The sequence below is a fragment of the Psittacula echo genome (genome assembly GCF_963264785.1).
Source record: "Psittacula echo genome assembly, chromosome: 3".
Classification (NCBI taxonomy): Eukaryota; Metazoa; Chordata; class Aves; order Psittaciformes; family Psittacidae; genus Psittacula; species Psittacula echo.
The window spans coordinates 119,383,485-119,402,005 of record NC_137736.1 but is presented as its reverse complement, the minus strand read 5'-3'; the positions used below and the strand labels follow the sequence as shown (position 1 = coordinate 119,402,005).

At 37.7% G+C, this 18,521-nt stretch overlaps 1 protein-coding gene across 3 annotated transcripts in view; it reads right to left on the bottom strand.

The window, feature by feature from the left end:
- The window catches only part of GRM5 (glutamate metabotropic receptor 5), a gene marked incomplete at both ends in the record, with an annotated part of 251,483 nt that overhangs the window by 132,905 nt on the left and 100,057 nt on the right, over window positions 1-18,521 (bottom strand). For all 3 annotated transcript variants that reach the window (XM_080614213.1, XM_080614211.1, XM_080614212.1), the window contains one exon: window positions 3,057-3,306. In XM_080614213.1, the coding sequence (XP_080470339.1) occupies window positions 3,057-3,306 (250 nt within the window). The remainder of the gene's footprint in view (window positions 1-3,056; window positions 3,307-18,521) is intronic.

Here is an 18,521-nt window from a genome sequence, read left to right as displayed (position 1 = left end):
CTAGATGATCTTGGGGTCCTTTCCAACCCTAACTATTCTATGATTCTATGATCTCTATTAAGTTCAATAGCCATTAGGTTAAAATACCTTTTTCTTTTTTCATATTTAAAATTCAGCACACTCACCTTCGTATTTGAGGTTAAGTCCAATTCTTCAAGGTGCATGAGGTAAGCGTTTGTAGAACATTTAAAATGTTTTCCAAGAATCAAAAAAGTCTGGGATGCTACAGTCACTAATATCTTGCCATCTTTCACCTCTCACAGACAGGCAATGCAATTTCAGGACTACATAGTACGTCAAGAATGGAGTGTTTATTGAAGGATATATTTTCTTCTTCCCTTGGGGCTATACAGGGAGATTTATTTATACACACAGTCCTTGGTCACTTCATTTTCTGTTTATCTGAGCATAAAACGGATGCTATGAACCCATAACTTCCAAAAAACTCAGTAATTTTTCAAGGTTTAGGATTGGAAATGTTAGACTGTCAGAAATGGAACAAAAAAAATACTCCACAGAAACCCAATAATGACACTTAAGAGGAAGTGGAAATGTCGGTTTCTTGTGTTTTTCCATAGAGTTACTGTGTAGCTTTTTGGACTCTCTGCATTTGAAGATAAAACAAAATCCTTTCTCTACAGAACAAGGAGGAAGCAAAATGCATTTGTGGAGTAGCAAATAAGTATTCATTAGTAGATAATGTTTTCCATGTGAGCCCACTGCATTTCAGCAGCAGGCACTCTCCCTACACTTGGAATGACCCTTTAAACCTTCTCAGTTGAATAGGTAGCCCAGAGCAACTCCAGGATCAGAGCATGAATGAAAGCATGAATCCTATCCTAGTCCATTTTCCTGCATAGCTTCACAAGAGAAATTATTTGCATGAGTATTCTTTTATTTCAAATGTAGCTCTTTACCCTTTGAGTGCTCTGAACCATCTGTTCTTTTCAAAATCTTGGTAAGTGACTTTTTCTCCTACATAAATGATGCACAAAAAAGTCCCCAACATAATCTGCTTGTAAGAGCTAGATTTGTCATGGTGTCTCATCCATCCCAGGTCATTGCCTTAGGCTGTTCTCCACAGAACCTACCAACAAGCCTAGCTCTGAACCAACAGTTAAATATTTGTAGCAAACAGAGCCAAACATCTGAAGTCAAGAGAGCACACAGCACATCAAAGTTCTCGAAAATGAAGCTTTAAATTGCTACAGAATTCAGGCCATCAAACGACAACGACAATATTGTCTTGTGTCCCATCTACATCAAGAAGTTTTTCTGCAAGTTCCCTGCTTTTTCTTTCCTAAAGATTATCCCATGGCAGAAGGACAACATCTTTGTAAGAATTTACATTTTTGTGGAACATAACTGCTCCATGGCATCCCACATTCTGCATGAGTCTTGCTGTGCTGCAGGGCCATAAAACAGTCAGCTCTCTTGACTAAGGGTGACTCAAACAAAAGTCCTCAGTAGACAAAACTAGTTGTTTTATTTCTGGCTTATAGCTGTTTTTAGTGCCAAATCTGAAACAAATCTACTGAAAGGAGACAGGAAGCTCCTAGATCCTTATGATCTTTAAAGTGCAGAGCTGTATGTAGAGACAGTACATCACTCCAGCTGTTCTCAGCTGTCTGGTGCAGCCATATGAATGCTTTGGTTGGGTGACAATAAGTGCAATTCGTTTACATCTGTACTCACCAGCTACTGGCTGAGGACAGGTTAACCTATATCTGAGTAACCATTTCTCGACCGTTATCTCTGCTAATGGATAGAAAGGGTAGAAAAAAACTATTCCAGTTCATGTGCATTTTTTTACAAATAAATTGTATAGTACTGACACGGACACACATAAATTGGTCTGATCTAATTAAGGATTTTTGTTTTAACTTGGAACAGTTTACAACTTAGACTTTTGAGAGAAGCTATCACTTTCAATTTACTGAATGGAAGTCATGCTGAATAACAACTTTCTTATAATTAGGCATGACAGCTCTGGCTGCAGCTAGAAACAGGTATTTTTCACTGAAAATAAGCAAAGCCAGTTCTCTCTAGACCTTTCTTTTTTGAAGAGAAAAGCTGTATAGCTCCATTCTTATTCACAATCATCAGTCCCTGAAGTCCTTATTTATAAAAGCATCTCCTATGACTAAATTTAGCATTGCTATACATAAACAAATTCCGAACAAAATTAAGTGTGATTTGGAGTCTGGAGGAAGTAAGGGCCAACATATTTTTTGAAAATGATGCTTATGTGCTTCTAAATTTGGGTGCTACTGCAGAGATTTGACAACATCTTGTGTTTAAGATAAAAGAAAACAAGCAAAGTTCCTGCGGCATTAGCTAGTGAGAGTGGAGGTTGCATTTGATCTGCTTTACTCTAAAACACTGGCAAGTAGGCTTTTCCACTAAAGCTAGTCTTTATAAAAGCCGTTTTGTGGTCAAAACATCATTTTTTCTCATCTCAGTTGAGTCCACTTGTTGAATATGTGGCAAACACAAAGACCCCATTAGGTTTGCATCAGTATCTTTTATTTTGTTTGCCCAGGGTCTTTTCCTGCTATATGAACACATCAAGGGCAGTTTTTCTTTCTCGTTTTGCCAGTTATGGAAGGAACTACTGATATCATTGAGCTGAGAGGAAGGATTACCTATATATTGCCTTTAGGACAGTATGCACATGTCAGCATATTGGCTCAGGAACAAAAGGTGATGCTTAACAAACTTTGTTTTGGGGAGTTCTATTTCAGGTTCACCCAGAGGCCATATCAGCAATTCTTAGCACAGTTACTCAAAATAGATGATACAGGTGATACAGATCAAACATTTGTGTGTAATCCTTCCCTTACACAATGCTATTAAGACTGGCCAAGCAGCTCTGAGTTTGCCTGGCATGTCATGAAAATAGTGCATATCTTTGTAGAGCATATACCATTATGACATAGCTGACGTAATTTTCTGTCCTTTTACCATGAGTATGTGCTTTACGTATGCTTGACTGGACTGCTGTTTTTTGCCCTGCTCAGTGAAAAGGCTGGGTATACGTGCATGGTATTACTCACCTGCCCAGCAGCAAAAATTCTCCAGCGAGTCCCAGGCGCCTCATAGCCATTAAGAGACCTCTCACAGTCATGCCTTCACAGAAGCAGGCAACCACTCTTGCCTTGGGCAGGTGGCTCCGAAGTTTTCGTAGCAACTTGTCAAAGCTCTGTTCACCAGCATTGCTATAGATCTTGTAGGAATGCGCAATGCAGATGCCCTCCTTGGCTGCCATGTCTTTGAAAGCTTCCATTCCACTTTCACCATAGTTTCCTAAATACAAACAGAGACACATATGCATGTACTAAAATTTCAAGCTTTTCTTGCTTTGGAAACAGCAAATATTTTAAAGAATATGCAGCATATCTGCACAGAGATCAGTGTATCAATCTTAACAAAAGAACATTAATATTTTTATTAATTAAATTCTCAAGTCAAGATCAACAAATTGTCTTAGAAACCTCATTTCTGCCTGCATCGCATCTCTGCTGAAACCAAAGACTGTTAGGTATTTCAGCACCTGTGAGGATCTGGTCCACAATGTGTACAACAATGTATGCGTAAATTGCAATCTTTTCTGATTCTCTAAAGTTGACTAAATGTGGACAAGTTTTTTGGGGTTTACTTCAGGGAAGTTAAAAATGTACATTCAGAATGAATTTTTAGGTGTAATATTTTAAATATAAGCAAAAGAAAACAATGATTCATAACAACATGACTTTGTTCATAACTCAACCTGAAAAGCAACAAGTTTTTAACTATACTGAAAGATAAAAATTATTCAGTTGAAATTATTCTTCTGGAGAATAAGCAGCAAAATTGAGGATTAGCATTACAGGGATCACAAGATCACAAATGAACTAAGTATACTTCTGTGTGGATTTTGTTTGGTTGTTGGTTTCTTTTTTAATGAAATATCTACCAACCCAACAGACAAAGCTTCAGATCTTCTTTCAATCTTCTCTTATGGGATAAACTGGTAATAAATATTAGCATAAACATATTATTGTTCTTTAATGTGTCTCACCATAGAAAATGTCTTTATTGCCAGGCATACATAAAAGGCACGGTGGGTGTACTGATGCCACTGAGAATCATCCTGACCAGGATGTCTCTGGTCTCTCTGTTTCCCTGTGCTCTTCCATCTGGCTGTCTAAATCTGTTTCATGTCTCATTTAAAGAAGGAGCCCTTTGAGGCAGGAAATCCTTCTCCAGAATACTGCCTTAACCCCTCAGTAATAGTAATAGAAACACAATCAGTAAATTAATAAGACTGAGAGTGTTAAAGTAATGATGTTTCAGGGAACTGCTGATCCATCACTTATTTCTGTTAGTTTGCAAATGGAAGGATCCATAAAGAAAACACTTTTACCAGCATAGTTACAAGAATATAAGCACAGTTACAATGAAAATGCATGTGAAGCAGTGAGAATATGAAAACTGGATTTGGACTGTTATCTGTTTCTGTGACCTTGGACATTTGGAGCCATCAAGCCTTCAGCTTGCCCACCTGGGGTGCTGTTCCTATTGCTCTGAGGCTAAAGTCTGTATTATGCTCAGCACTGTACATGAATATGAAAACAGTCTTCAGCTTGAAGGTCTTACAATACAAATAGCCAAAAGAGACAAGAAGCAGAAGAAAGGAAACACCATTACCTTTGTTTCACATTATTCTATGATTAGGAATGAATCTCTGAGACCTTGAAATTTCCAAAGGGCATCCAACCAGAATGGCAATGTGAATGGAGAAATCCTTAGCTAATATGACTTTCATTTTCCTCCCTGCTGTGCTTAGGCCTGATGGAAAACCCATTACTATGCAAATTGTACCTGGACAAAATGTTGTAGGATTTTTAAACTCAGTTGTTGCACTGCTTCGTGGGAGCTGTAGATCAGGTACCCAGTGCTTCCCTATGTGTCACCCTCTTAGGGGAAACTGTGCTCCCTGTAATATGTGAGCATCAGGTGATTCCCTTGAGACACTGAAGCAGTTCAGCTAGAGGTTGAAAATGTGGTGCTTCTTAAAAGATGTAATCTCAGAAGTTAGTCTGAAGGAAAAAATGGGGGTCAATCACATGTAACTTCCACCATGCCCCAGGCTATCTAAAGTAAGCTGTTTGACAGGAAATACACTACTTTGTTTAAATTTTTTGTCATTTAGGTCAATCTGGATCAGCATTGAATGTTCTGTTTCACTTTTCCTAAGAGAAAATAAAAAGGAAAAAAAGAGACCACATCAAATTTGCCATAGAAGATGAAAGTTTGAGGAAAAGCTGTTTCATAATATAACTCAAAGAGATTGAAATTCTGAAGACTTCATTTTCTGTCAAAAAGCTGTCACTGGTAAATTCCTGGTCAGGTGTAACTGACTTACAGAACTGGATCTCTTCAAAGTTCCAGATACTGCAGTATTTCTTGAAAGTGTTATAAGCGTGCAAATTGTTACCCTGTTGCTTGCTATAAAGCTGAGAATAGGTTTAATTACAGTCGTAGAATCATAGACTAGTTAGGGTTGGAAAGGACCTTGAGATCATCTAGTGCCAATGCCATGGTCTCATCATGTATCAAGACAGGGAGATTTTGTGAAACCATACAGAAAGCAGTGTGTCATCCAAAAAGAGGGGAAATATATTAAACTACCGAAGCTACTTAGTAAAGTATCACAGTATCACAGTATGTTAGAGATTGGAAGGGACCTCAAAAGATCATCTAGTCCAATCCCCCTGCCAGAGCAGGAACACCTAGATAAGGTTACACAGGAATGTGTCCAGGCGGGTTTTGAATGTCTCCAGAGAAGGAGACTCCACAACCTCCCTGGGCAGCCTCTTCCAGTGTTCTGTCACCCTCACTGAGAAGAAGTTTCTTCTCAAGTTTATGTGGGACCTCTTGTGTTCCAGTTTATACCCATTACCCCTTGTCCTATCATTGTTTGCCATTGAGAAGAGCCTGGCTCCATCCTCATGACACTCCCCCTTTATATATTTATATACACTAATAAGGTCCCCCCGCAGTCTCCTCTTCTCCAAACTATAGAGACCCAGCTCCCTCAGCCTTTCCTCATAAGGGAGATGCTCCACTCCCTTAATCATCTTTGTCGCCCTGCGCTGGACTCTCTCCAGCAGGTCCCTGTCCTTCTTGAACTGAGGGGCCCAGAACTGGACACAATATTCCAGATGCGGTCTCACCAGGGCAGAGTAGAGGGGAAGGAGGACCTCTCTCGACCTACTGACCACCCCCCTTCTAATACACCCCAGGATGCCATTGGCCTTCTTGGCCACAAGAGCACAGTGCTGGCTCATGGTCATCCTGCCATCCACTAGGACCCCCAGGTCCCTCTCCCCTACACTACTCTCTAACAGGTCGTTCCCCAACCTATATTGGAACCTGGGGTTGTTCCTGCCCAGATGCAGGACTCTACACTTTCCCTTGTTATATTTCATCAAGTTTCTCCCTGCCCAACTCTCCAGCCTGTCCAGGTCTCGCTGGATGGCAGCACAGCCTTCTGGCGTGTCAGCCACTCCTCCCAGCTTAGTGTCATCAACAAACTTGCTGACAGTACACTCAATTCCCTCATCTAAATCATTGATGAATATATTAAATAATACTGGTCCCAATACTGACCCTTGAGGCACTCCACTAGATACAGGCCTCCAACTGGACTCCGCCCCATAGACTACAACTCTCTGGCTTCTGTCCTTCAGCCAGTTCGCAGTCCATCTCACTACCTGATCATCCAGGCCACACTTCCTCAATTTAGCTATGAGGATGCTATGAGGATGAGTGTTGTGTTCTTAACATTTGGAATAAAAACATCCTGGCTGTCCAAATCTGAGAGTGACTGAGTTCTCCAGATGGGAAAACTATAGCTGTATGGCATGAGCTCAGGGGAGATTTGATGAAAACAGAAAGCAGCTTTGCTTCAAAACACTCGCACAAATACACCAATTGAGCTCTTGTCATGATCATTGCTGATTAAACTCTACTTAATTATTCATAGTGAATTCCCCTGTTGTGCAAGTGGTTTGATGAGGTATATATATTTAATTTGAGCTATACTGTGGGGATAATGGACACTCCTTGATGGAAAAAGTAAATCTTTTCTGCTAAACTCCCTTGCACCACATAGTAAGATGACTTCTGTGAAAAAAAATGTATGTGTTTGAAAGGAATGGGAATGGGGAACTGGGTAAATTGCATTACATCTTTTGCTTGAGTTTGAAATGTGAGGTTCACAATGGAAGAGCATCTCCATGCTTTCTGTATGGAACTAGGCACTTCATGGACATTTGATTCTTGAACTGTGGCATACCCATGGTAGTACCACCAAAACTACCTCAGCAGGAGCAAGCGTCCACTGACACAGCAGTTCCCACTCTTCAGCTAGGTCTATGGCACAAGGAGAAAGATAAAAGAACTTTACTGCTTGCGTACATGGATGGACAAAGTGAGGATTTAGGCAGCCTGACTCTGAGAAGGAGTTTGTAGTTTCACTTCCAAGTGAAAATTAATTCAGAACTGCTAAGCTGGAATGAAAGCAACATCTTCTGTGAGTCCCCAGTGATGGAAGTTGCCTACATCCTGGCAATTTATCCATGTAGCTATTTTTTTCCACCTCTAAAATTTAAAGAAAACTCCTAAGGAAAAGTTAAACAGAAGAAAGTGATTGGTTTATTTTTGCTTGGCTAGTTCCGATTCCAGAAAAGACAGCAAATAACAGAAGCTGCAGCTGAAGCATGTCAATCTCTACTCAGTTCCTCCTCCCCCTAAAGACTTCCCCATTTCAGCATTTGGAAAATGGTATCTCCGTACTATGACTGGTTCTGCTGTAGGAGGTATCACAGTTTTTTACTGGATATTCATCTCCCCTTGTCTATCGACAAGGTAATCAGAGCTGCTAGCCGTTGAAGGCTTCTGTAAATATGCCCTATACTTATGGCAAAAACTGGCAGCTGGGTTCTCTGCACATGACAGCCTGAATCCCACATGTTGCTTACCTGAACATCTGGCCCTACACTCAGTTCAAAACTTACTTGTATATGTCTCTCCATATTCAAAAAACAAATTGATTGCATCGCCATGTAAAAGACATGTATCCCTGCTTCAGATTTGGAATTTTGTTCAAAACTCAAGCATATGCATCCCCACCTACAGTCTAACTATAACAATCTGTTAGTTCCATTTCCCATGAATCAGTACTAGAAACTATTAAGAAGCTTAAAAAGAACAGATTGTGGGTTTTTTCCAGATGAAGCTTAATATGGTAGAGTACACAATAATACTTCAGTCTGATGGAAAACGGTCAGGCAAACTGCAGGCTGCCTTTGCTGCTCCTCCTGCCCAGAAGTTGAGCCAATTAAACTAACCACAAACCATTAAGATCTTATCTGCATTACACAGCAAACTAACAAGGTTTTTAATCTTAAAATAATAAACAAAATACACTGACATCCGCTCTATCACATTAAAGGTTATCAATATGAGATTAAAAGTCCCTACAGCCAAACAGAATAATGAACTGTGTTTTCTTCTGTCCAGGGATTTTTGTAGCATCACGCATTTTTTATTTCAAGAGGTTCTGTATCATTAGCTGTAGCTGCACTTGCAAATTGTTATCGGGGATTTGGTTTATAAGAGAGTTTCGGTGAACATAGATGAGAATCAGTCTTTAGAAGAGATTTAGGATGTAACATTGCTTCTGGCAGGACACAGCAAAATTCACAAAGCGAGAGGAGACTCAAGTGAAACTGCAGAAATGTATTATGTCATTCATTTAGAATCATAGAATCAGAGAATGGTTTTGGGTTGGAAGGGACCTTAAAGATCATCCAGTTCCAACTGCCAGCCACAGGCAGGGACACCTTCCACTAGACCATGTTTCTCCAAGCCCCATCCAACCTGGTCTTGAATACTGCCTGGAATGGGGCAGCCACAGATTCTCTGGTAGAGAAGTTACTTTAGCTGGTAATAATCCCACCTGCCACAAAGCATATTTACATAAGTAGAAGTGCTACCTTCACTTTGGACAAGGAAGAACAAAACACAGGATAATATTCTATGCTGTGTCTGAGCCACAGAAAGGAAGCCAAGTCGGGTTACAATTCTCAGTAGATGTTTTGCAGGCAATGCAGGGAATAGATAGTTTCATTTTTTACCAGCTTTCTTTGACATCAATAGGATGAACTTTGCCAGAAATACTTGAAAAAAATTTAAGTAGCTATAATTTTAAAAATGCATGTAGGAGTAGCAGAAGATATTTATGTAAGGCAACATTTTGGTTGATTACCAGGATGATCTTCCTGAAAGTCAAGGATATGGGGGTGTTTCCTGCATGGAAGCATTAGAGGTTTCTTTGACTGTTGCGGTTCAAACTAATCATAGCAAAATACAGATAGTACCTACTAATAGATAGTGACCATATTTAACTGCTTGACTGTATGAATAGGGCCATAATAACAAATCTTTTGAGCTCCTACAGCAACAACATGCCACTGATATAACAAGATCAAAATCGCAGCCTCCCTGTTAACAGTTATGTCTGCAAAGAGAGCAAGACAATAGAGCATTAATTCATTCTAAAGGGTGCAAACCAAATGAAATCAAATCATATGTGCCTGGACTTCTGGAGTTGTTTGTGTGATAAAAAAACTATTATAACCCATTTTCATTTGATCAAAATATTTTATTTAAATTATTTTAAAATAAGGTTTGAGTTTCTATATTAAGTATTACATAAAACCCAACAAAAAATAAAATTAAAAGTTCATTTTGAAAGCAGCCCATTAAAAATATACCTTAAATGAGAATAGTTCCTCAAACAGTATTTCGCTTAAATATCTCCACCCAGATCTTTTCCTTAATAAACATTCAGAGACTGGGCTGTTCACTTATCTGGAGTGCTATATAGCAAATTCAAGGCCTGTGAGCTCTTTCTTCATAGATAGTAAATTTGAAAGTCTGAATTTAATGGAAATATATATATGTACACACACACTTTTGTGAGGATACTACTCTTTTTGTAAACTAATCTCTAATATTCTGAACACAATATTCTGAACACAAGTAGCCAAATGCTGCTCTGGTGAAAGGACAATGACTCAGAACAAGTCTCCCTAGGTTTTCCTCAGCATGACACCATGTTGCATTTCCAGTGTCATGGCTCATTTGGAGCTGCACATCAAAACAGCAGTTCTGAAGCTTTTTTATAGGGACACAGTGGAATTGTGGCACAGAATGGTACGTCATCAAGTTGGCAGAGCTCTTGATGAAAATATGTCCTCTTATATGCAATTAGGTCTTACACCAGAGTTGTTTTGCTGTGAGGTTATGCTCTTTGGCAAGAGTTGCTCAGAAGGTTTATGTGTTGCTCCTCATGGAGAATCAAGCAATTATGTCAACGGAAGGTTTCTCCAAAACCTGCTCAAGCAAAGTAGCCAGGCAATGTTAGCTGGTCTTGGAGAGGTATCAGGGAACTAGAAAACAGCAATGGAGCAACACAGGGCAAATACTCCCTTAGTAATTAAGCATGCTACCCACTCTAAAATTGCTGTACCTTCCTTCATTAAGCAGAGACAATCCTGAAGTGATTGAGAGGGCATGATCTAACAGCTAAGACCTGATAAGGGACGTAAAACACTGATAACTACATTTAGGACTTGGTCCTTAGCTATCTATCTGATTGTGGAGAACTCATATATCTATTTCTTTGGATATTTATTTTTTCTATTCAAATTTAAAGCTGTTGGAACAGCATTTACCTATTGCTAAGTGTCTATAAAACACAGACCCAACTGTCTGTATTCCTGGTGACTTGATAGATGAAGATGCTATAAGATGTGTCAATAAAAAGAAGCATTAGTGCCATGACAGCATACTGGCTATAAACTTCATTTTGTTATCTGTGAACAGTTTTGAGATTTTCAATTATTTACGTGTGAAGACAAGAAATATCTTCATAATCACAAATATATTAGCTGACAAGAAAAAAAGCACTTCTAATCCTCTTAAAATTCAATTTAGTCTGATTGAAATAATTTGTTGATCCTATAGCATTCAATTTAGGTATTGACCACTTCGTCATTTCATATAAGCCTCATATTACTTCCTTTGATGTAATAAAACCAAGATATGCATTTTGCATCAGGAAAATATTTTTATTTCAAAAATAATGAACTAAACTGTTTTGACATTTAAAAATAAATTCAACATGTTTAATTAAGAAATTAATTAAGCTCTTTTCTGTGAGGTTTTTAAGTTTCAGTTACTGAGTGTTTTCCAACCAGAAGTTTTCATACAAAGGTATTTAGACCAGCTTCATTCATAAGGTCTTTGTTTAAATAACTAATGTTTACATAGTTTTAGTGAAGTAACACACAACATACACCAAACGCAACTGTACTTAATTAAATTAAATACATCTGTTCATTATCTCCTCACCTGAGAGATCTCAGAAGTATCATTTTGATACCAAAGTTTCTCTTCTCTTTCTCATCTTCTCTTGGCTATTTTGAAATAATAAATGCATTCCTCTTAAGAAAATGATGACCTACTTTCACAGTTTAATGCACCTCACTTCTGTTTATTTTTAAATTATCACTTCATAACTTTAAAAGAAAGTCTCATTTAAACACTGCTGCTGTGTGAGAAAAGGGAGCAGTCTAGAAACAGACTTTTCTGTATGCTTCCTTTGATCCATCCAGATAAGTGACGCGTCTGCAGCTTTGTGGCCTTGTCCACTGGGCAATGTTTGAAGTCCTCTGTGATGCTAATGTCTGCTAAAGGATTTTAAGCTTGACAGCTTTTTCAGAAACCTGCTGCTATATCTGACTGCTGCTCCTGGTTTTCAGACTTAGATTAAAAATTTTCTGTACTTTCTGTTTGCAAAATAGCTCTTTCTATCTACTTAACTCTAGGACATTCCCCTTGGATATTTCCTGTATCATTTCATCCTTTCATTTCAAAATGAAATCATTAATGAAAGCACAGCTCCTGGAGGACTCCAGGGAAACTCTTAACTTTTCTTTCATTTTCATTTTTTTTTTGTTTGATTTTCAGATAGAAATGAGGACACATGAGACTGACAGCATTGGACCAGAGGCTGTTCCTTTCAGAGACAAATGCTGTGTCAGAAAGAAGACTTTGCAGTGGGAAGCCTGCCTATGAACCAATAACCACCTCTTTATTGTGGGTGCAGTGAATCCCCAAGGAATGCAGCTACCTGGGGCTTCTTCACTTGTGTTTGGATCCAGTCACAGTTCTGGCTAAGGGTATTAATTATATTATATTAATATACATTAACAACATTGCACTTCTGTATATTCACAACCTGGAACATACCTTCATGTAATATTAATTCTTAATTGTGCTATGGATTTCAACTGGTCTTTTCTGAAATCCTCCTGATGTCCTATTCTGCTGCTGCTGTATTTAAGCACTACAAGCAGTCATCAAGTTAAAAAGAAACATAATTCAGGGATTAGATAGATTCTGAAGGCCTTTAATTCATCTTTTGAGTTTTCTGGTAAGCCCTTCTCTTCTCTTTTATCTCTTAGTGTATGAAATGAAGGTAAAAACATTTTCCTGACAATGGTGGTGTGAGAATAAATGTATTACAGCTTGAGAGAAACTCAGATAAGTGCAATAATGAGGGCTGCATTTATGTTGAGCAGACTGAATGGAAACTTATAGTTTTGCCTCACAAAAACTTACATTTGTTTAGTTGTAACAATAACCACATTGTGTTTATTATAGCAACAATCACTATCTAAACAGACGTCTGACATTTGTTTTAATAATAACACCCGATATTTCCCACAGTTACTGTAGATGATGGCATGACTACTCCAAAGAGAGTACCTTGATTTCACTTTAGCTGATTGTACACATTCACATCAACAAGTTCATTCGGTACAAGAGTGGGTTTCATGACTCCTGATCTGAATTCTGAAAGGAGTGAGGTCTATCAGAAATCCATGAATAATTACAGTAGTAACTGGAAGGCAGATCTGTGCGTTTCCCTGGAGTGCTTGTCAAAAGATTTTGAGGGGGATAATATGAAGTTTCTTGGGGCATATTAATAATTCTTTCAGTATACTGTGTAGGATGAGAAGGCCTATAATGTGTGACTGACTACTTTCTTGGAAATAGTCTTATTTTAAATACATATTGGGTAATTGTTTCCTCTTGGTGGGTAGTAAAGATCGAATCTTAAGAATATTTGAAAAGTATTAGGAGTACACGTTGACTTTGAATTGTAACTTCAGAGGATATTACCAAATAGGACACTACCATCCTTGGCTTTTGGATGCAGAAACTAAAGAAGGAAAATGTAGTAACAGACTAGGGTTGAAGGCAACAGTACGATTTCCTGAATTTCAGAATAAGCTGTTCTAAGGCAAAATAATAGTTGGTTATGAATTAATTACAGAATATTTTTTGTTTGTTTGTTTTAGAACAATGGTGGAGATTTAAAAGCTATGTTGGACAATCTGTTCCAAGCCAAACTACTCTGTTCATAAGTTTTAATTTCCCAGTTCTTAAATTGTTTTTTTATTGTCCTCTTTCAATTTAATCCTGGTATATCTTATCAAATAGATGAATAACTTCTCAAATGGATGTTTTCAGAAATCATAGAATCCTAGAATGGTTTGGTTTGGAAGGAACCTTAAAGCTCATCCAGTTCCAGCCCCTTGCCATGGGTAGGGACACCTTCCGCTGCAGCAGGTTGCTCCAAGTCCCATCCAACCTGGCCTTGAACACTTCCAGGCATGGGGTAGCCACAGTTTTTCCGGGCAACCTGTGCCAGTGCCTCACCTTAACAGTTTTGAAAACAACCACCATGTCTCCACTTCTTTTTGTCTTCTATTTATTTCTTTTTAAAATAAAATTAAGCAAAACTTGGTTTAAGCTGATGACCCTGTTTTCCGCACTTCTTTTCATTTCCAGTTTTCTTGTGGTTGACCTACAATTAGTTCATGTTTTCCATTCAGGATAATGTGCAAGTTTTGTGAAGATATAGTATTTTTCCATCTTGTATCTTGCCTGAGCAGGGTAGAATTGAAAGACTACTTCATACCTCTAGAACATGTTACCTCTTTGTATACTTTCTGTATGATATTTGCCTGTTGTAACAATGGAATGACATTGTTGGTTCAAGTTTAGCTGGTATCCATTTTAATGTTTTAGGTCTTTTTTTTTTTTTTTTTCACAACAGCTGCTTAGTTGATCATTCTTCATCCAGTATTTAAGCAGTGGATTATTATGTTCTAGGAGCAGCTTCATCCAGCACAGTACTATTTACAGATTTAATAACCATACCCTGTTTATCATAATTCAAATTAATGTTGGAAATATCAATTCAAAATGATTCAAGTTATATCTAAGAAGGTCATTAAACTTAGCTGTGTTGTTGGAAAGCCAACAAGTGAGAATTACAGTCTCAATAAAGCTTTAAAGTCAGTTGTTCATCTAACACAGGGAAGTCTAGATTCATATCTTCTTAGTGTGCTTATAAGAACATTCATACGTGATAATAAAAAAAGTTGATGATTTTTAAATACAGTCACTTGTTCTTCATAAATGCTCTGAAGTGGATACTAGGTTGACTTGATGTGATTTCTTTTTGAAGAATACACATTGTGCTTTATGATACCAGAAGCAAATTGCCTATTTTTTGCAAATAGTTGTTTATTTGTTGCAGAAGGTAAATTAAGTTGGTTGAGCTCTTTCTTAATTTCCTTTTTCAAGGTAGATAGTGTTACCTCATTTCAGTTTGTTGGAACGTTATACTTATGCCAAATTTCTCTAGGAGAACCACTAAAGTCTTCAACACTGTTTCAATCAATTTGGCAAAGTAGGTGAACCAGATGTTTTGAGAATTTATCATTATCTTATATCTGGAAATTTCTATGATTTCCAAATTATCCTTTACTTACTCTAGAATGAGGTAGAGTATGACAGAATTTAGGTACTTGAACAAAATGCAGTCCTAAAATCCTTAAGCAACTGCTGCTTGGATTTCAAATTGTCATTATTTATCAAATCTTCATCACATTCAAGTCTCACAGTATGTATAAGATGTCTCTACATCCAAATGAGTCACATATCCTGAATTATTTTTTGACCAGAAAGGTCATTTTAATAAGATAGATAGATTGTGGTCTCACCTTTTTTGAATTATGTCTTTTTTACCCTCTTTCCAAGAAAAATAGCTTATATAGTGAAGAGTATAGCACTTTTTTTGGAAACTGAAGACTATGAGTTTGAACGCACCCAGGCTAAGGAGGGAATGAAACCTAAATTTTCAGTGTGTCCTGGGAATATATTGTAGTTACTAGGATGTAACATAAAAAAAGCCAGACTCCTCCTCTATCCATGTCTTAAAAGAAAACAAGCTTATTTTCAGGATAAGGTTCAGACTACGAAACCAGGTGAACAGTAGAATTGTCCTCTATTTGTTTACAGCATGTTTAGGAGCCATGCTCTATTTTTTTTATGAAGAAATATATTCTCCTCAAGAAGGTTCTGCACAACCTGAATGCCACTGTTGGGAACACAGATAGAGCAAAGGGGAACTGATCTTATAGTATAGTTGACATTACATTGTACGTTTCAGCATTTTCAGGATCAGCACTGGCACTTGGCACGGCAAATTAATGAATGTTGAGAGCATTCAGGACAATCAGTCTGTGCTCATTTAGCTGGATCTCTATCAAAGTGCCCTTTCATTGGCATGATTTCAAGGCTGCCATTGACAGCAAAGGAAATGTATTTTCGGCACTGCCGTTGTTTGCTGTTGGAAGGAAAACCATCAGCAAAAAGCCTACAACAGCAACAGTGCAGATAGGTTTTGCCTAGAGGGGCATTTAAATACATACGCAATTATTATAGTGCTCTGGGCTCTCCTGGAAGGATATGGGTAGGAGAAGCCTTTGGGCCAAAGAGCAGAAGACTGTGAGGTTTTCCAGTGCAAAGATGATGGTCACATATGATGTTCTAACTGCTGTCATTGATTGTATTTAATGTCTTCCTTCTTTTCTGAACTTTTTCTGGACCATCTGTATCAATAAAACTCTCAACTTTATGCATGCAGTTTCTTGTAAACTACAAAATATGACATAGCAGGATGTTCACTCATAGCATGCCAGAAGTTGTCATGGGAGTTGATATGTGTCCTGGGTTCAGCAGTAGCAGTCAGTTTTTCTCCTTCTTAGTAGCTGTTGCAGCACTGTGTTTTTGACTTTCAGCCTGGGAACAAAGCTGATAACACAGATGTTTAGACTGACCAAGGACTTTGTGAGTCTCATGCTCTGCCAGGGAGGAGGAGAAGCCGGGAGGAAGCAGAGACAGGACACCTGACCCAAACTAGCCAAAGAGGTATTCCATACCACAGCACGTCATGCCCAGGATGTAGAACTGGGGTCCTGGAAGGGCTGGATCATGGCAGGGTGGGGGTGAGGTACCTGTTGGTGAGCGGTTGTATTCTCTTGCTTGTTATTTCCTTTATCATTATTATTATTGGTGGTAGCAGTAGTGATTTGTGTTATACCTTAGTTATTAAACTGTTCTTATCTAAACCCGTGGGAGCTGCATTCTTTTGATTCTCCTCCCCGTCCCTCCAGAAACGGAGGGAAGAAGGTGGGGGGGGAAGTGGACTTCGTGGTTCTGATTTACAGCCTGGGCTTAAACCACGACAATATGTTAAGTATAGGAATGAAAATTCAGGGCATGAAATGCTATGTTTTCTAGCAAAATAAGGTACAAATGCAAATATTTTAAATATACAAATCATTTGGAAAGCGATTGTGATATCTACTAGCTGGAAAAAGGAAAAGATAATTTGCAAACTTAAAAGAAATATCTCTTACATGAAAGAAACCACAAAATATATGGCAAGGATCTTAAGAGATGTGAATCTAGGACTAAGTTTTAGTTTAACATTTGTGTGGTGTCTAACTTGATAGGATCACTGTGGGAGTAGTCATAAGTACTCATAAATCCGGAGTAATAATATTAATAATAGTAATAGTGATAGTAGTAATTCTGCTTTTGCTGCTAATGATGATGATGATAATGATGATGATAATAATAATAACAACAACAATTGATAATCGTACCTGTGAAACAAGAAAATGGAAAGAGCAAACAATACTACTTAATTGGTAAACTGACTCTAAAATGCTTAAATTAAACAATGTTTTAAAAACAATGGTTATACTTTTCACCATATATTAACTTTGACATTATTTTTAATGGGTAAAGTTTAGTTTATGGCTCATGTCAGCCTGTCTTATTTTAGTTCATTTCCTTCAGACCAAAATAATAGAATATAGATCTTTTTTGTGCATTACAATATACTATGCATAACATACTATGCATATTGCAAGTAAATTTGTGTTGCAAAATGCAAGTTACATTTCTATATAGCTACAGTCTCATATAATAAAGTATAAATTAACCAAATTAATCAAAGCATTCAAAATGAACCCATAAACCAAAACAACCCTGCAATGATGAAACAAAATATTTGAATGGTTTTTAGTATTTTTCTTTAAAGAATTGCTATTTGTTAAAGAATTCAAAATATTTATTTTTTCTTCATATAAAGTCAGAATATTATAAATTGGATTCCCATCAATGTCTGATGCTATTTTTAATATTAATTCCAGAACAGACATATATTTTAAAAAGGCTAGAAAGATACCTAGGGTTACATCCTTTTAGAGGTATACCCAAAGGTCACAATTAGGTCAAAATGGCTGTGGCAGAAGACTTTCCCTCTGTGTTTCTATGAATGGATCTGAAATCTAAACCTGCCTGGACTTAAATTTACTTTGAACTATAACTAAGAAGCACACAGGAAGAAGCAGCAGGGAATAGACTGAGATATCAAAGGGATTTTTTTCTTCCATCTGTCTTTATACTTCCTCAGAGCTTCATTTTCATTTTTGCCTTTCCAAAGCCAGTAACTCACAAGGCTCTTGAAAACCTCACAAAGCTGTTTAAACACCAGATACTGAATTTGGTGACAGTGTTATCAACAATGAAACATTATAAAATGCCTTTTATAAAAATCCCCAAGGTAAATCCCAGGAGGAGGGAGAAAAGAAATAAACCAAAAAAATAATAAAAGAACAAACCAAAACCAAGCCATCCAGTGTCTCTGGATTACTTTTACTACTGCATACAAAGACATGACACCAATCTCCAAGACTTTAGCCTCAGGTTGAATATCATCTGTGTTCCCTATCAGGCACAAAGATGAGGGCTGACTGGGGAAGTCGAAGTCCTTTTCGTCACATATACACTCAGCACATTATATTGATTTCAGATACTAATGGAGATCATAAAATTCAAACCACAACACAGCAGCAATCAATTTTCATAATGGTCTGACCCTGGACCATTGGCCTCGGCATGTAGAGCATGACACAAAGGTAGGGTAAGAAAGTCTACTTTCTAAAATAGGCAATTCTACTTAAAGAAGAAAAGCA